The sequence below is a fragment of the Terrapene carolina genome, unplaced genomic scaffold (genome assembly GCF_002925995.2).
Source record: "Terrapene carolina triunguis isolate 2854851 unplaced genomic scaffold, T_m_triunguis-2.0 Scaffold211, whole genome shotgun sequence".
NCBI classification, from domain to species: Eukaryota; Metazoa; Chordata; order Testudines; family Emydidae; genus Terrapene; species Terrapene triunguis.
Genome location: NW_020664562.1, coordinates 23542326 through 23562688, shown reverse-complemented (window position 1 = coordinate 23562688; position 20363 = coordinate 23542326). Strand labels below are relative to the sequence as shown.

The window sequence follows — 20363 nt, the reverse complement described above, 5'->3', positions numbered from 1 at the left end:
GCTTAGTCGAATTGCTGCCTCTCCTTTCTCTGATTCCTTTGTGAAACAATTTTAAAATGAAAAATCCAGTTATTTAAAGAAATACTAGTGGAGTTTTAGGCTTAGATCTGATTTATTGTACTGTAAAATTTGATCTGATTTGGATAGTCCATCAGATTCTAAATATATATTTAACCTATCATTTTCCATCACCCCTACCCCCATAAATCCTTCATCTATTGCAAATAACTTTAAAAAAGCAACAGCATGAGTAGCCTGAGCTCCCACCTGATGTGCATGAAAGTAGAATAAGATCCCACTTTTATAGCCCCTATAAAAACAATACTTTGTAGTATTCTGAAATTGTCTATGTGACAAAAAGTTCACAGAGCTATCATGCCAGAAAATTAAGCCCTACAGAAGTTACTGTATACTGAACACTGTTTTTAATTAATCCAGTGTATTATGCTGAAGTTATTTCAAAATATTTGTGTGGGAGACATTTGCCAAGTAGAAAAGGGCAAAAAACTGGAAGGATAGGGAATTATTTTCAGGCTTCTCAGTGGAAAAACAATGAATATTAATTGTAAATGTCCTTTTAAATTATTCTAAGCACAATTTCCCAACACTGAAAATCAGCTACATTTTCTTGCAATCATGGAAGGTCACTATTTATACACATTTATCACTAGTTATGGCATTTCCTATCTTATCTCACTCTTCTTCTAACTGAGTGCTTTGCTTACATCTGCAGCTGTTTAACAAGCGATTGGAAATTTAGCCTCCTGATTTCCCGTTAAATACTAGGCACAGGAAAACAAATAGCACTTGTTTTTCAGTGAGTTTTGTCAGTCATCCAAAATGTAGTGCAAACCATACAACTGCCTGTGGTTTGGTGGCAGAGACCCAAAATATTTGAGCCATATTTTTTTGTCAAGTCAAGAGAGTAAACCAACTTTTGGCAGAAATAATGAGTACACAGCTTCCCTCCTCCCCCTTCAGAAATGCATAAGTGACTTAATTACTAATCTTTATACTGGAATTAATTTATTTTTTTCACTGCAGTAAGTTTTTTTTCTTTTAAAATCTCAAGCCAACAGACATAATACAGTTTTTCATGTTTTTTTTTTCCAACTTGTTCTATCCCCCTCCCCCTCCATTTTACTAACTTTACTGATATGAGTAATTCCTTTAAAGTCACTGGGGCTGCTCATGTGAGTAAAGCTACTCATTTGTATAAGTGCTTTCAGGGCCCATATCCCTTACTCACTAGGATGTCTTAAGTGCGTACCCTTCAAAGTAAGAGTTGTAGGATCAGGTTCTTCATAAACAGTTATAAATAATTACACATGATGATTTCTGCCAGAAAGTCACAAAGAACGGAGTATAAATTTTCGATGGCAATTTAATTCTAATTTTTGCACTAAGATGTTTCATTTTGCTAGCAAAGGTGTTCCTAGGCTTTAAAAGCCAGAGGGAGGGCTGCCACTTGTAGTGAAAGCATTCACCAGCTAAACAGTACCTGTAAAGCCCACCTCTTTGGCAGTTCCATAAAAACCATGGTTTTTGGCCAGGACATTTTTGCAACAAATCATTCTAAGCAACAACCACCACCAAAAAAAGTGGGTTTCTGTTGTTGTTGTTTTGGGGTTTTTTTTGTTGTTGTAAAAGTAAACTCTTCTCCATAGTGTTTTTGTTTGGTTGGTTTTTTTGCAAGCCTCCCCTCCACCCCTGAGCTGTAGCACAGGCAAGATGTTTTCTACAGGCTTTTGGAACGGCTTTTATAAATTTTCAGGCATGAAAATCTGACCAGCAACTGAATCTCAGTGATGTCCAAGACAACGCAGAGTGGGTCCAAAATTTGCATCTAAATTACCATAATCCGTTACGGATACAATATTAATTATTATATTAATAATATACTGATAGCATAATAATATTTAGCTCTTAAATGCAACTTTTTATCCAAGATCCCAACACATTTTGTCAAGGTGGGTAAATAATATAATCCTCAGTTTACAGATGGGGGAATGAGGCAGAAAGAGATGAAGTGACTTGAGGAAGATTACACAATAAATCACTGGACGAGTGGGAAACTTCTTACTCTCAGTCTGGTGCCCTGTTCACAGTACAACACTATTTTCCTATTTATAACACTACAATTCTATGAAGCATTATCTCACTTCAACTCATACTGTATAAAAGATTATATTAAAGCAAACTGAAGTTAACTATGTAAGAGGCATGGCTGAAGTGCATAGCACTCTAAAGAGGGTGCAGTATACATTACTTCAAGTGTAAATCATAGTAGATCTTTTGCCGTTTAGTAGTTTTCTATAGGATTTTAGTAATATTTTGGTCCACTGTTTGGCTTAACACGTAAACAGGAATGTCTTGTAAAGAAATGGCTAAACTGTGAGCCACTCACATTACATTTTGAATAGACACTTTACCCGTCACTTTTCCCTGAATTAAACTATGTGTATAACAAGGCAAAAAAAAGTATTTTAATTGTTTTCCATGTGCACCAAACCATTCAGAAATGCTTTTTATATTTTTCTACCTTAAAGTATCTTGCAGGAAGATTTCTAGATAGATTCTTATGCTTCATAATTACATTTAAATTATACTAGGAAACAATGGATACTTTTCACAGTTCAAATTTCCTCCCAAAACAGTCAGGCATGATACAAAAACCCAACTCTAAGCATATTGTTGGAAAGTTCAGATTCTGATACTGGCCCGTCTGTATAATGGGCTACAATGGATTGAATTCCCCTGAACTCTGGGGAAGTCCTGCTCTGATCTTTGTAGCCTGAACCTATCTCCATTCCAAAGTGGTTCCATCTTAAAACAGCAACTCTGTGCTGTCTTCTGTTGGGTTCCTTGAACAAATTAATTCCAATGAAAAATTGAATACAATGTTCCACAGACAGGACCTGGCAGCACTATACAACGGCCAGAGCACCACAGTGGTAACAAAGAGACAGAGGTCTGGTCCTGGCTGTGCCACTGACTCACAACATAACCTTGGATGAGTCATTTACCCTCACTGTGCCTTACTTTCCCCATCTGTAAATTAGGGCTAATAGTGCTGATAACCTTTGTACAGTGTATGCAAAGGACTGTGTTATGTGCTATTACTGTTATCATCCTCTGCAGTACTGAGGCCATTTAACTAAAGTGTTTGGCTCAGGTGCTAGGTTTGCTGTTCTTTTAGTCACTTAAAATGCCATAAACTAGCCAGCTGAACATCTTTTCATGTCTTCATTTTCCTTACTGGTTGGTGATTAATCTCTAAAGAAACTGCAGATTGTATTAAAACACAGAAAGGCAATAAACTTATAATTGGGGTCAAAACAGTATATCTATTTGTTTTGTGAAATGCTTGAAAGAAAAGCTAGAAAGTCAGCAATTACCCCAGGGAAATGCTCCCATAGAGACAGACACAATAGTTATGACACTGCAGCAGTATGTGTGACTTACATTTCTGCTTTGAACATATAATTTGTGGAAATAAAATACAAGGAATTTATTTAAATTTGAAACCTGCTAGGAAAGAACACATTAGTAATTAAGATTCAAAATAATCTGTTTTCCACCTTAACCACAAGCTCAAGAGAAGTGAACAACAGAGATAAAGCTGAAGTGGTACATGGATAAGCCAAAATATTTTAAAATAAAAAGGACCAGGTAATGTATCCTTCATTCTACCCCTAACAGAACCTTGAGCTAGAACTGTGTCAGACTTTGCTGGATGTTGTGGCAAAAAGGAAGGGTGCCTTTCACTCCATGGGTTAGAAACATTGTGTATGTCTGTTCCATGGTTCACTTTGAAATAAGAATCACCCAAAGTACTTCCAAACGCTGCAGGCCAGAGAGGAAAGAGTGGAAGCCTCTAGGGTATGTCTTTCACTGCAGATTTAGCCTGGATGATGAGCACCGGCTGTGAGCAGCCACACTATGAAGCCATACCCAATTACTGTGTCCTCACTGGTGCTGCACTCCCCCATATGAGGCGCTAGAACTTCTGAGGGGCATAGCCTGTAGTTCTGTGTGCTGCTGTAAGCTGAGCTGCTCTGATTCTTTCCCAGTGAATTGTGGGCAAACTTGACTGTCCTTCTCAGCACATAGAGAGAATTGTGGGAAGGTATTGGAGGACTGACAGAATTCCAGTGATTTAGTCTACATCCTCACTGCAAAGTGGTTGGGTTCCCAGCCCAAGTGAAAGCAGAACCCAGGCTCTAACTCACACTCCGAGTCAGGGCAGCTAGACCAGGTTTAAAGCATCACTAAAGTGAGATGAGAGGTTTTTGTATGTGGACAGGCAGGGAGTTAGGTATAATATCTGGGTAAGACCCCAGGCTAACTGCAGTGAAGACATGCCTGAACAGTGAAGGGAGAGGAAGAGAATGAAATGCTGGGTTGGGAGGTACTGCAGGTCTCAAACTGTGGCAGGTTATGCTGAGTCAGTGATATGGCACTCTTTGGATGCAGCCATCTTCTTCTCCAGGTTCTCAACTTTTATTATAAAACAAAACAACCCCAAACCTCTATTCCTTGTGGCTAGGGAGAACACCGTGCATGTGGGAAGCAGGCATAAACTGATGCAGTGATTCCTAACTGCATCTACAGAGCACCTGCTATTCATCCCAGTGACTAAATTAGCTCAGATGCTTAGTGATGATCCTTTAAATGTCAACACTGGTAACTAATTCGCTGCTGTCCCACACGTGACTATGGAAAGGGAGGGTCACGCTCTGCACAGCCTACTGTTAGTAAAGTCTTTTTTTGGTGCCATGAAGTGGACAGACTTTGAGGACATTGGCCAGGATGGGCTGGGTCGAAATGGAGACACGGGGCTGCTACTTTACATGCTATTTTGAGTGTACATGAAATTAGCCATAAAAATGCACAGGATAGAGCTCAGTCCTGCTCCTATTGAAGCCAATCTGAATTTTGACAAACTTAACTGTAAGCAGGATTAGGTCCTTCAAAGTTTAACACATTAGGGGCTCAAACTCCCCTCTTCTCTTGCACCTTCAACGGGGCTTGAGGAAAATAGCAGCTCTTGCATTCCACTGAACACTAGGGTTACTGGAGTTTAGCATCTCAGCTAGCCAGCTGCAGGGGGAGTATACAGTGAATCCTCTTCACCTTGCACTCCTGGTGGCATTTTACCTGAGGCACAATGACTTTCTCTGGACAGGGCACCACTGTACTGTCCACCACTGCCAGCTGTGCCTTAAAAGCAAAATTAAGCCCCAGATGGATATCCTGCAGCTATAAATAATGTTTACTTCTGAGATTATGATTGAAAATAGTAAAGCTGCAATTCTAATAGAGAAGACTCATCCTTAGACATTATGTCATATGCTAAAAATCTAATCCAAACAACCAGTCTGTTTCACTACAAATAGCAAACTTGAATGTCCTGGCAAACTGAAAGAACATGATTTACAAACAGTAGGTAGCATTTGGAGCTTGCCATATAAGCAGTGCTCCAACCTTTTGAGAAACACTAATGGCTTCGTTTCGTCCTTCCCAGCAGTGCAACAAAACCTCACGTCAGAAATAATCTTTGCATTGTACACACGAGAAGCTCAGCTTATACATATTTGTATTTTGGTGACAGACCACACACTTAGCAGCTACTTGTAAGATGTCCTATTGCTCTGATGTTTTTAGCATTATAGTACATTCAAGACTTCTAATCAGGACTGGTGATATGTCCTAGGCTACACAACTTCTCAAACTAGAAGTACTGCTAGAGTTAATAATCACACAATAGGTAGATTCCACAAAACCAGTTTTTTTTTTTTAAATTCACATAACAAGTAACTGGGCACTTTCCCAAACTGCTTTCCCATGCCACCTAATTGCTCCCCAGAGTCCCACACTGAAACTTGATCTTCTGTTAAGTTTTTTAAAGATACGCTTAAAATCCTTCAAAATGAATACCATTCACTCCACATGTGTTACAGAGCGGCAGAGGACTTGGTATACTTACGAAGAAAAATCTTCGGACTCCAGATGCCAATCTTTCTGTTTTCAGCTTCCAGGTCAGGGGCTGAGGAGAGTTCAGTAGGAACACCACAGGCTTATGATGAACATGCACTGAGGAAATGGGATTCAAATGTAACGTGACCTGCAGAGCAACAGAAAAAGTTGTGACTATTTCCCTCTAACTGTTCAAAACAAAATGAAATATAAAACTCTGATTGAATAACAGGTCATCTTTACATACATTAAGGTTTCTAGAATTCAGACCTTCTGACCCAAGACTGATGGATTAGCCTACTCCAAAATTGTCAGTCTGTGTTAACATTTGTGTTCTGAAGTTGCAAAGTGCTGCAAAAGTGTTTAAGAAAACCTTGGCAAATGTTGATCAAAAATAGTGTGGGCAGAAGGTCAAACCACTAAACTGAGGGTTAGAGAACACAGAGATAAACCAAAAGAACTGCAACCTGCAAGGGGAGCTCAGATTTCTGATCTCTAAATGAAAGGCTGCAGAGGTTGTCTAGCAAGAGGCCTGAACATGCTGATATTGATGGGACTGAAATCACACCTGGAAAATACAAAAAAACAACCACCACCAAACAAAAACAAAATTACACACAAGAGGAACAAGTTCAGTAACACAAGACGATACCATTACACCAGCCCTGACCTTCCTAGAGAAGGGATTCCAACAGAAATCTAGGCCTACAAAGGAATACATAAGAAGAAAATTAATAGAATTTCCAAAAGGACCATGTGGAAAAAGGTATGGTAAACAAGACTTTACATTACAAAATAATGGGCTTTATAACGAAGCCCCTGTATGTCCCTAGACCTGCAGGGAACAAAGGAACAGAAAAAAATCATCATCTATGATCAACAGGCTAGGAACACAGCCAGTGCTCTATTCTTTCTAGGGAGAATCTCAATAGCAGTAGTAGATTGCTGCCTCCCTAAAGGTGGTCCCACAAGACAATGAAAGGAAAGTTAGATGACCCACATGGCCATCAACGGGAGGGGAGGTGTTCCACATAAAGATTAATAGGAGTGGAGTGCCCAAGAGACTATTTGTGTGATTCACACTCTGAAGAAGTTTGAGACTAGCTGGTATTCGGAATATCACAAAGAGCAATCAAATCAACTACACTGTTGCAATAAAGGTTCATTTTTTAGAATGGCTCTTAGTACAGTATATCTTACTAAGATTATAGGTAGGGTTCTCCAGCCAATAGACCTTGCTCTACCACTATATCCCACAAGCCTTTGCCACACAGATTACCAGCTTCCTCCTCTTCTCCCCAAGCCAGCAATGCCCACAGGTCACTGATCAATCTGTAGTGCCTTCTGCTGTCTCTAGAGCAACAGGATGTGCTGCAGAGACAGAGAAAGGTAGCTGGCTGGGGGAGCACAATATATTCATCTTGCTTGGAGAGTGAAGATCTCCACCCAATGACTGAGGAGATGAAATCCTCCCTAGACCTTTGATCACACTCAAATTCAAAGGGCAAGATGAGAGATGCAAGCGTGGCCAGCAACTCTGTCTGCAGGAGACAAAGAAAAGGATGAACCTTGCTGTAGACATTGAGTGGAGAGGATGAGAGCAGCCAAAAGGGAACACCCAGGGAAGAGACCTGGGGAGAATGTGTTATTTAGGGTTAAACCAAACATAACATAAGAACGTAAGAATGGCCATACTGGGTCAGACCAAAGGTCCATCTAGCCCAGTATCCTGTCTTCCAAAAGTGGCCAATGCCAGGTGCCCCAGAGGGAATGAACAGAACAGGTAATCACCAAGTGATCCATTCCCTGCCGAGGGGTTTGGAGTGCGGGAGGGGGCATGGGCTCTGGCTGGGGGTGTGGGCTCTGGGGTAGGGCTGGGGATGAGGGGTGCAGGAGGGGGCTCTGGCCTGGGACTGAGGGATTTGGAGTCAGGAGGGAGCTGGGGCAGGGGGTTGTAGTGTGGGATGCGGGCTCCGGGCTCCAGGAGGGAGTTTGAGTGCGGGAGGGGGCTCAGGACTGGGACAGGGGGTTGGAGGATGGGGGGGGGGTGTGGACTCTGGGAGGGAGTTTGGGTATGGGAGAGGGCTCAGGGTTGGGGCAGCGGATTGGGGTACGGGCAGAGGTTCGGGGTGCAGGCTCCAGGCGACGCTTACCTGAGACGGCTCCTGGAAGTGGCTGGCAGGTCCCTCTGGCTCCGAGGCAGAGGGGCCAGGGGGCTCTGTGCTGCCTGATCCCACAAGCGCCGCCGCCACGGTTCCCGGCCAATGAGAGATGCAGAGTCAGCGCTCGGAGCGGGGGCAGCATGCGGTGACCCCGTGGCCGCCCCTGAGCCTCAGAACCAAACATGCTGGCCGTTTCCGGGAGCCACACAGAGCCAGGACAAGCCGGGAGCCTGCCTTAGCCTCACTGCACCACCAACCGGACTTTTAGTGGCCCAGTCAGCGGTGCTGACCAGAGCCGCCAAGGTCCCTTTTTGACTGGGCGTTCTGGTCGAAACCCAGATGCCTGGCAACCCTATTCTTGGTGCCGTTTCCACCCATCAATAACAGCTGATTCTTTCTGGACCCTGTTGACTCTAATATACCCCTTTCCTACCCAGTAGGGTAGTAAATCTTAATTAGAAGTCCTCCGTGACTTTTTAAAAATTTAAGAGAACACCTCAAAAAAACCTCTACATAGAAAAATTAAGAATCAGATACTTGATGCACAAGATTAGAAAATATTATTTATTAGCCTTTTCCTTTTTTTTTTTTTTAAAAGATGTACTCCCAGTTGATTTGAATAGGGAGTTCTGATTAGAAATTCATAACACAGTTATACCCTGTTACTAACAGACCTAGCAAATTCCATCTCTGCAGCACCTGGTAAGGGTCCACTGGAAAATAAGAAAATGAAGCTACATCATTATCTATATTTAAACTGATCTCAAACAACTGTGTTCAAAACTAACAACTAGAGTCCACATAATGAAGTACAAAGTTCGACTCCATCTTAGACTTTCTGAAGATTTTTGCTGGTCAGCAAAGTTGTGAGAGACCAAAAAAAAAAAAAAACGAACCACATTGCTGAGGCCGGACAGTCAGAGGAATTACCCTGACTGGATGTGCCATAAGAATTCTTGGTTATTATTCCAGTAGGTTTTGGTTGTTATTTCACTCTTTGGTTTTTTAAATCATCATTGCTGCATCTGGCTTTTCCCCTACAGGCTTCAGCACATGGGGCCACCTGCCGTACAGACACAACACTGCCTTCTTTGCAACTATTGTGTGGCTCCTGGCTGGGATGACAAGACAGGGAGGAACTACACTATATGTCACAGTCTTCCCACATTCCAGAAATAAAAGTGCATGCTGGTCCTTGGGAAAAGTCACAGAAAGTTAAAATTGAAAAGGAATTTTTCACAAGTAAAAATCTAACTTTTTCTGAAAATTCTCTCACACACACAAAACCAACACAATTTTGCATTGTTATCCTCTCCAAACAAAAAACAAATACACAAAACTTATCTGAAACTCGGTGTGGAAGCCTCTTAAACCCAGACTCCATGGAAATAAAGTGCAAAAAAATGTACACTTTTCTAGCAGACTCTGTGATCATGTTCCACCAGAGTGGATGGAATTCTCAAGCCATCGGGACCCACACTCTCAGTGTCATTACTCCTCAGGTCCCACCTAAGTCAGTGAGTCTCCATTAGGCCCTTATCCCCCACCTCCATTCCTGTCATTTGCTATTTTTTTGCTAATGGGTCTGTCAGGTTTTAAAACCCGAATAAATAATCTAAGTACCAGCACAATGAGATTTCTACAATATATTTAATTTAGCTCTTGATCCACAGTCAGGTGTAGTTTCCTCCTATTTTTCTTTTGGGGCACACTAAGCAAATAACTTTTCCACTTGCCTCTCTTCTGTAACACTGTTGACATCATCACCATCTTCCCCATCCCTCTGCCCTGCAGCGTGGCAGCCATTTTTGATTATGTCACTCCCCTCTTTAAATCCTTCCACTGGCTCCCAAAGTGCTACTGCATCAAGTGTAAGCTATGTCAGCACATTCAAATCTCTGTGTAAAACTCTGCCTCTCTCTGCTTATCTGGCCTTGTCGAGCTTCTTTGGTTCTGCCAACTGTTCCCAACCTCTTCTGCTTGTCCATCAGCTTCTTGCACGACTGCCTCCTTGACAACGTTCCTTATGTATGGTACCACCTCCCTGAGCTCATTTGCGTACATCTAAGTCCCTCTTCATAAACCACTTCTGCCATGCTAACAATGAATCTAGCAGACATGTATAAAAAGAACCCTATTTGTTGTTCCTCTTCCCCTAAACTCTGAGAGCCTATCTGTTCTTTGACTGTGAGCTCAAGGCAGGGACTTCCCCCTCTTCAAAGTCTGGTCAGTGTCTAGCATACTGCAAGTACTACATAAACAAATTAATAAAAGGGTATTTGACTATTTCAAACCATTAAGCCAGAATGTATTTAAGGAAAATGTTTGTAGAAGAGACAAGTTACATAGAAAGTTTTTCCTTCTTGTTCTCTTTTTGTATTTTGTCAGACTGAATGCTTATTATTATTAAATATTTATATTATGTAGTGCCAAGAGGCCCCAATAAGAATCGCAGCCCCACCATGTTAGGCTCTGTACAAACAGCTATGAAGACAGTGTCAAAACCTGGCTCCATTGAAGTTCACAGTGAAAGACCCAGGGGGCCAGAATTTCACCCATGATTTACCTGAAAGCATTAGGGAAGTTACTCTATTTTATATGATGCCTTATGAAGTGATACTCCCCCATCCATCCTTCTAAATTTAATTTAAACTATTTATATGTGTTACATTTTTGTTGCATTCAGCATCATAATATCTTAGCCAACAGCTATTAAACAGGCATCCTCCGTTTTAGATGGCACTTTTAATTCTGCCTGAGCACTTGAGTCAGACAATATCAACATAAAATAAAAAGTGAATAATTAAATGAGGCAAAGAGCTATTAGGTCATCTAGTTCATCTACCAGTCAGCTACAACATAGTTTCTATTGCTTTCTCCAGCCTCCTTTTAAAATGTCCTAAATGATGGAGCTTTCACCAATTCCCTTGGAATATTAATAGTAAATAAGCACATATGTCCCAGTATCCTCCCTTGATGAAGGTTTCACTTGATTACGGATCTATCACAGTCAACATTTTCATAAACATTAATCTAACATTTCTGGGCATGCTTTTAAACAGTCCTTTCGGTTAAGCTTAAGTCCCAGAAGCTTTGAATGTCAAAATAGTACTGTTCTTCCAGAATGTGTCTGCCTATCTCTTAGCCTCCTTTGGGTCACACTCACTCACTCCCCCAAGTAATACATTTCTAGGCACTAAAAGAATATTTTAGCTCATTCACGGACAAAATTTAACTTTAGGGCTATGCCAAAACACATACTCAAAAATGATGGCAAATTCATTAAAAAAAAAAAAATCGTTCTTGCTTTGGAAATTGTTCCAACAACAAAATATATAGTTGCAGATGGGAAATGATACATACAAATGTCTAGTTGTCAGGTCAGTTAGAATAATCATTTAATATATGCTGTAAAAAGCTTTAAAACTATTAAATAGGAGTTCAAAAAGATAGATGTGTCCCCTATAAAACATGTTATCAAACTAAAGCAAGTATTACCTAGCAAACAATATTTGTGTGGGTGTTTATGCATGTAACGACTGTCTATGCAGTTTGTAAAAAGCTTTTTTAAGGCCTCTATTAAACATACACAATATCTACAAGGTTAAGACAGCTGCAAAGGTTTCTGTTTCCCTGGAGATGATAGTTTCATGGAAGGCTGAATATCACCACAGCAACCAAACTACAAAAACAGTCCATGGGCTCCTGCCCCATTACTCTGGTAAAGCAATTTGTACTACGTGAAAGACTAGGGCACAAATGTTGAAAAATGATCAAAGTAAACACCGCTGTTAAAGTACCATTTTGTTTTGCTGACTTCAATGCATCAAGTCACAGATTCAGTTTTGTTATGAAAGATGAAAGTCAAGTGCCAGGGATTTGTAAAGTTGAATTAACTACTCTAGTGTGAAGGTCTTGCAATAAATTCATAGCACATTTTCCAAAACAACCATTACAAATCTGTGCTAATAGACTAGGGCAAAAATATGCTATTATATCAAGTTACACTGCCCATACTAAGACAGCTGTTCAGTAAAGCAGAAAAGAAAAAAGAGATTAAACCCCAAGAGCGTACACCACACCACTTCTTCAAGTCACAAAAACTGAACAAGGTGCACTCAAGGAGGACTTAGGTGAACGTAATTACTCAGCTGAGAGTATAAAATTAATTCTTTTCCCTCTGACCGAATACAAATAGGATCTAAACTGCATTTAGAATAGATATAAGGAAGCATACCGCTTTTCTTCAGTTCTGTCTATAAATACTTTGAATCCTGTTCAGTCAATATTCATAATTAATCATTATCCATAGGATACAAATTATTTTGATAATGCATACTAGTAAACAGAATTAATGTGATGAGAAGATCAGCCTATCTTAACATTCCACTAAGTCCTACTATCCAATATAAGAGATTCAGAAATTCTACAGGAATTCATTTGATGAAACATAATGCCAATGCACTGGCTACAATGGAGTTCCACCCAGGATGAATTACATCTATTGAGTAAATCATGATTTTAAAAACAAGGGATGTAGGATTATGTCATTTCTAGGGAAGTATTTGCTTTTTCAGTTGTTTGGGTTTTTTGTCCACAGGAGACAAGTCATCTTAATTTTCCTCCAAAAATAAAGAGAAAATATTCTTCAGGCAGGGATTGTAAATTCAAAATGGCAGCCACATATTTTATCCAGATTTTCATTTTATTTTTGTAAGATTTACTTTACTCTCTTTAAAACATTTTGGGTGTTACAGATATGAAATTAATAGGTTGTGTAGCAGGGTGCTGGTGCAAAAGCACCTAATTAGCCCCTGCCCAGTCAGCTCCAATCAGGGGAAGCAGATTGGGGCTGATGGAAAAGGCCTGATGCTGGCCTGAGGATTGGGAACACCTGCTGGCCTGACAAGCCAAGGGCTATAAAGGCTGGGACGGAGCCAGAAGGCAGGGGGCAGCCAGGGAGAAGTCAGTCTGGGAGGGAACTGGAGGCCTCCTAGCTGAAGGCTGACTCTGCCTGTAAAAGAAGTGGATAATCCTGTACAGCTGGTATATAGACAGACACTGGTGGTGGGACAACTTTAAGTAAATAAAGACACAGATGTTGTACAACCCTGAAGCCTCTCTGAGCCTTATTGGGGGGCAGCAAGCGGGCCCCCAGGAAGAGGGGTGGGTTGTGGACCCTGTTACAGTTGCAATTTACAGTTTTAGGGAACCCTTAGGTTCTGAGAAACAGTGTGCCAAACTTTCAAAGAGAGGAAAAGTTCAGCACATGGTAATTACACTCATAGTACTGTATGTATCTGCACACATAAAACAAGCAATTGCATGTGCAAGTATCCATCTGTATATGAAATCCCATTCCACAGTTTCTGGTTTTCAGGTGTACTTACTTGATCTTACAAATGCAACTTAAGCACTAATTTTTCAAAATTTGGCCCAGAAAGTGAGATAGAGCGTGTCTGTGTACATGCAAGTCTGCAACAGAGATGACTCAATAAGACGTATATACCTGCACCCTAAGAGAAATTCTGCCTAGAAACTTCACAAAATTTTTCAAAATTTGTGATCAACTTTGAGAAAGAGAATACCGATTAACAAAAGCTTTTGTTAACACTTCCATAATGAAGCAAAAGGAATATTTGTCAAGATCTTCCTGCTTTCTCACTTGAAACAGTCATCTAAAATACATTCTTCAGCTAGTGTGGCGAAGCATCCAGTGGTTTTTATTTTCATTTTACCACTGGTTTCTGATGCAGTTAAAAATGTTAAGTAGGAAATCAATATGCACATATTGTTAGACTCATTCTTCTGAAACTCAGCTGTGTCCTTTAGCTACTACTTGGAATTGGGGGTGGTACTAGACACCGCAAAGCATCGCGCAGCTGACAGCCATGCTGTTACAGTGAAATCTTAAGTTAACAAAACTAGCAGTGGAGGGTGCAAAACGTATTCTAGGGGGCGCAAGCAGCTTTAGGGAAGAAAACTTACTGTGTACATTTTACCCACAGCAATGAATAACTAGCAAAACTGATTCCTCCAGACAGGTCAGGTCCTCAGATGGCGCTGTGCATTTTGACGGATTTCTGTTAAGCTTGCATAGCATTATACAAAGTCGTTACCCTCTATATGTTAATCCGTCTGTCATGGTGTACACATTTAATAGTAAGCATGAACCACAATCACAGTTTCACTTTTGCTCTTATTACAATGGATAGGAAAAACAGGTAACATGCAACGGAAAAACCCCAACTCAAATGAAAAACAAAGAAGCCGAAACTGATTCAAGTGAAGCACCACCGTCGCATATCTGTATATGTACCTGTGTGGCGGTGGCGGCGGTAGCAGCGGGGGAGGGGAAGGGGGAGGAAAGGAGGTAAATTACTACAGACACAAAGAAGGGGGGGGGTGCAATCAAGTAAGTTTGAGAACCACTGCTCTAGAACTAAACAAACACACTAAAGGTCATATTCAGATCTGGTGTAAGAGGATGCAATTCCAGTAAACTTGCATCCTCTTACACTGGGTCTCAATTTAGACACACCAGCCAGCGGAGCAAAAAAGGTGAACTGCTAGCAGCAGTTCAGTACTGGATCATGGAAAAATAGGTTTGGATATAGTAAGGAACATACACTATTATAGATGTAGTAAAAACATGTACTATATTAAAACTATTCTTCAATACCTGGCAACAGTACTACGTACAACTAATTTTTAACAGATGTTTTAGTGTAGCAGAAAGACTTTCTCCTAAATAGTTTTAACGTTACACAACAATATTGATAGGCTCTTACTGGAGATAAAGTAGTTCAAATGCAACTTCAAAGGGCACCAAAGTTAGCAGAAGTGTGTCAGAAAGTTCCACACACAAACTGGAATTAGGAAGCATTCTCCATTTTACTTTATTACAAGTATGATAATTTCTGGACAGGACTTGTTCATATACATTTACTTTAGACAAAAACTGCTAAATCATTTCTTCTACTCCAAAGCATTTTTTTAACTACAGCTGCCAACTTGTTCAGATTACATTAAATGTAAATTAAATTATTTACACAAATATATAGAGAAATATAATATACACATTAAAAGAAAGGTCTTTCAAAGTGCTTCTTATACTCCTGACATATGTTACCTGTTGTGCCACTGGTGGGACAATTAGTAAGCGCTTCTCTACACTAGAAAGTTGTACCACTTTAATTGTGCCAGTATAGCTAGCGATACCACCCTTCCATACCCCAGTATGGACACACAATTATACCAGTATTAATATGCTCCATACAGTATATACAGAATGAGGAACAACTATAGTGATATAAGGGCTTGTCTACAGTGGCACAACTGCAGCTGCAACACTACAGTGTCTACACTGAAGCGTTACATATGCTGAGAGGTGGTAGCGAGGTCAATGGAAAAATTCTTCCATTGGCTTAGCACTATCTACACCAGGAGTTAGGTTGACTTCACGTCATCACTCAGGGTGCTGCGCATTTTTCACATCCCTGAGCAATGTAGCTGAGTTGACCTAACTGTTTAGTGTAGACCAGGCCTAAGTCACCTTTATACCAGTCTAACTTCACTCACACTAGGACTTTAACCATTATAATTATTTTGGTAAAAAGATCAATCCCCTAATCAAAACAGATATGCTGGTAAAACTTTTAAGGGTAGACCAGGCTTTAGTGTCTGTTATGCTCAGCTGCCCATGCTAATTTCACCTACCTATTTGCTACCAAGTCCAACTTATCCTGGACATATGGAATTGTAGTTTCAATGTGACCTTCTAAAAATAGGGGCGGCGGGAAGTGGTGGCCAGCACGTCCCTCAGCCCATGCTGCTTCCTGCAGCCCCCATTGGCCTGGAGCGGCGAACCGTGGCCAGTGGGAGCCGCGATCGGCCGAACCTGCGGACATGGCAGGTAAACAAACTGGCCCGGCCCGCCAGGGTGCTTACCCTGGCGAGCCGCGTGCCAAAGGTTGCCGACCCCTGCACTAGAGGATCAATCATGGTCTCACATGGTGTTTCATAGTCTGCTCTTTAAAGGGAAGGAACTCTTATTTTTAAATAAAAGACTAGAATTTTTACATTTTAGATATGTAAAAACATAGTAGAATTATTTAGGCCTTTCCATTTTAAAAAAATAAAAACATTACATTTACTGAAAAACCCAATCTTAGTTACCAAGTCTTAATTTAATTCAAATACAGGTCTTCCCCAATTTTCAAATGTGATCATCCTTCCCCAATACCACAATCAAATCCACGTGGCTGGAGCCTCTCTTGTGTGGAGTTTCATTGACTACAGTGGGGCTCTGTATTAGCATGAGTCCAGTCACACAGATCTCCTATTGCAGGACTGGGGCCTACGTGAGCAATTTCAGTAAATAAGATGAAGAGACTATCTAGTAGTTTAGGGCTCATTTTTATACGTTTGTATTAAAAATGGGGGGGGGGGGAAGGATTAACCAAACCCAATGTTTTATAAGTAAAAATAAATCAATGAAAGCAGTTGTTAAATAAAAAATGCTGAAAATCCAAGCACAACACAGAACGATAAGTGCCAGAGAATGTTTCTGACCAGTCTTGTTTTGTTGTCCAAAGAACATGAAGTACACAAAGGAAGCAAATAACAGGGGGAAAGTTTTAGGTCTTGTCTACATGGTACATTAGGCTACACCAGAGCAGCGTAAACTCTAGTGCACGCTAGCGTTTTCTGCAATAACTGACCTAACTAACTGACATTGCTGGTGTGCATGAAAAGTTCCTGGTGCTCATTAATGTAGTACCTTTTGAAAGGGGACTACATCAACATTTAAAATTTGTTTGATACACAATTAAGGACTTTAACTTGTGTACCTATTCAAATACATTTACATGTATGACTTAAGAGATGTGGAGCTCTGTTTTGTCAAGAATCTTTTATGAATAGGGTTCAAAGTGTTTCTAATATGTATCTTTGCTTTAAAGCACAATTCCACTTAAGAAAAAGCTTTGTTACAGAAAACTTAAGGCTCAGTTTAATCCACAGACCCCACATAGGACTCCAGATGGGTGGGAGAGCGGTACATCACTTTACAGGTGTGTCTCAGAGAGGCTCAGCATAAAATTTGGAATTCAGATTTGTGCTAGAAAAAAAAACACTCAGGGTATGTCTACACTACGAAATTAGGTCGAATTTATAGAAACCGGTTTTTATAGAAATCGGTTGTATACAGCCAATTGTGTGTGTCCCCACATAAAATGCTCTAAGTGCATTAATTCGGCGGACCGCGTCCACAGTACCGAGGCTAGCGTCGACTTCCGGAGTGTTGCACTGTGGGTAGCTATCCCACAGTTCCCGCAGTCTCCGCCGCCCATTGGACTTCTGGGTTGAGATCCCAATGCCTGAATGATGCAAAACAGTGTCGTGGGGGGTTCTGGGTACATGTCGTCAGGCACCTCCCCCTCCGTCAGCGCAACGGCAGACAATCGATTCGCGCCTTTTTACCTGGGTTACCTGTGCAGACAACATACCAAGCCAAGCATGGAGCCCGCTCAGCTCAGCTCACCGTCACCATATGTCCTCTGGGTGCCGGCAGACGTGGTACTGCATTGCTACACAGCAGCAGCTAATTGCCTTTTGGCAGTAGATGGTGCAGTATGACTGGTAGCCTTCATCGGCGATCTGGGTGCTGGCAGACGTGGGGCTGCATTGCTACACAGCAGCAGCCCCTTGCCTTTTGGTAGAAGATGGTATATTACAACTGGTATCCATCTTCATCATATTCCAGGTCGATCAGAGGCACCCTTCCACTCTGGGCATCTGATTCTTCATTTTGTCTCCTGGAGACTCAGCCTTCCCAATGACGATGATGGCTATCAGTCGTAGTATGCTATTTTCTGCCAAGCACCCAGAAGATGCCGAGGGCTATCAGTCATGCTGCACCGTCGTCTGCCAGCTTAAGATGTAAAAAATAGATTTGTTCTGTATTCATTTGCTTCCCCCTCCCTCCGTGAAATCAACGGCCTGCTAAACCCAGGGTTTTGAGTTCAGTCTTTGGGGGGGGCCATTCTGTGTGACAGTTTGTGTTTCTCCCTGATGCACAGCCACCTTTCTTGATTTTAATTCCCTGTACCTGTACGCCATGTCGTCACTCGCCCCTCCCTCCCCCGGTCCGTCAGATACTAGTTTCGCGCCTTTTTTCAGACCAGACGCCATAGCTATCACTGGGATCATGGAGCCCGCTCAGATCACCGCGGCAATTATGAGCACTATGAACACCACGCACATTGTCCTGGAGTATATGCAGAGCCAGGACATGCCAAAGCAAAACCAGGACCAGCCGAGGAGGCGATTGCAGCGCGGCGACGAGAGTGATGAGGAAATTGACATGGACATAGACCTCTCACAAGGCACAGGCCCCAGCAATGTGGAAATCATGGTGTTACTGGGGCAGGTTCATGCCGTGGAACGCCGATTCTGGGCCCGGGAAACAAGCACAGACTGGTGGGACCGCATCGTGCTGCAGGTGTGGGACGATTCCCAGTGGCTGCGAAACTTTCGCATGCGTAAGGGCACTTTCATGGAACTTTGTGACTTGCTTTCCCCTGCCCTGAAGCGCCAGAATACCAGGATGAGAGCAGCCCTCACAGTTGAGAAGCGAGTGGCGATAGCCCTGTGGAAGCTTGCAACGCCAGACAGCTACCGGTCAGTCGGGAATCAATTTGGAGTGGGCAAATCTACTGTGGGGGCTGCTGTGATCCAAGTTGACAGGGCAATGAAAGACCTGGTGATATCAAGGGTAGTGACTCTGGGAAACGTGCAGGCCATAGTGGATGGCTTTGCTGCAATGGGATTCCCAAACTGTGGTGGGGTGATAGACGGAACCCATATCCCTATCTTGTCACCGGAGCACCAAGCCACCGAGTACATCAACCGCAAGGGGTACTTTTCAATGCTGCTGCAAGCCCTGGTGGATCACAAGCGACGTTTCACCAACATCAACGTGGGATGGCTGGGAAAGGTACATGATGCTCGTGTCTTCAGGCACTCTGGTCTGTTTCGAAAGCTGGAAGAAGGGACTTTCTTCCCGGACCAGAAAATAACCGTTGGGGATGTTGAAATGCCTATCGTGATCCTTGGGGACCCTTAATGCTATGGCTCATGAAGCCGTACACAGGCAGCCTGGACAGGAGTCAGGACCTATTCAACTACAGGCTGAGCAAGTGCCGAATGGTGGTGGAATGTGCATTTGGGCGTTTAAAAGCGCGCTGGCGCAGCTTACTGACTCGCTCGGACCTCAGCGAAAAGAATATCCCCATTGTTATTGCTGCTTGCTGTGCGCTCCACAATATCTGTGAGAGTAAGGGGGAGACATTTATGGTGGGGTGGGAGGTTGAGGCAAATCGCCTGGCTGCTGATTACGCGCAGCCAGACACCAGGGCGGTTAGAAGAGCACAGCAGGGCGCGGTGCGCATCAGAGAAGCTTTGAAAACTAGTTTTGTGACTGGCCAGGCCACGGTGTGAAACTTCTGTTTGTTTCTCCCTGATGAACCCTCCGCCCCCCCCCTGCACCCAGTTCACTCTACTTCCCTGTAAACCAACCACCCCATCCTCCCCTCCCCCCTTCGAGCACTGCTTGCAGAGGCAATAAAGTCATTGTTACTTCACATTCATGCATTCTTTATTAATTCATCACACAACTAGGGGGATAATTGCCAAGGTAGCCTGGGATGGGTGGGGGAGGAGGGAAGGAAAAGGACACACTGCAGTTTAAAACTTTAACTCTTATTGAAGGCCAGCCTTCTGATGCTCGGGCAATCATCTGGGGTGGAATGCTGGGTGGCCGGAGGCCCCTGCACCGTGTTCTTGGGCATCTGGGTGAGGAGGCTATGGAACTTGGGGAGGAGGGCTGTTGGTTACACAGGGGCTGTAGCCAGGGCCGGCTCTGGCTTTTTTGCCGCCCCAGGCAAAAAAGCCTCCGGCTGCCTCCCCCCCCCCACGGGGGGGGGGGGCGCCCGGACCCCCGGAGGGAGGGCGGCGAGCCCCAGCGGGGGCTCCGCTCTCCCCCCGGTGGCCGGGGGGAGGGCGCCGGGGGGGAGGGTGGCTGGAGCCCTGGGAGGAGGGCGGTGAGCCCCGGTGGGGGCTCCTCTCTCCCCCCGGTGGCCGAGGGGAAGGCGCCGAGCCCCAGCCGGGGGTCGGCTCTCCCCCCGGCGGCCAGAGCGCCGGGGGCAGGGCACGGGGGGG

General features: G+C 42.9%; 1 protein-coding gene across 5 annotated transcripts in view; it reads right to left on the bottom strand.

Annotated features, from left to right (window-relative positions):
- Positions 1-20363, bottom strand: part of LOC112109868 (transforming growth factor beta receptor type 3) — a 177109-nt gene that overhangs the window by 53222 nt on the left and 103524 nt on the right. For all 5 annotated transcript variants that reach the window (XM_026655909.2, XM_026655905.2, XM_026655906.2 and 2 more), the window contains exon 4: positions 5990-6127. In XM_026655909.2, coding sequence (XP_026511694.1) covers positions 5990-6127 — 138 coding nt within the window. The remainder of the gene's footprint in view (positions 1-5989; positions 6128-20363) is intronic.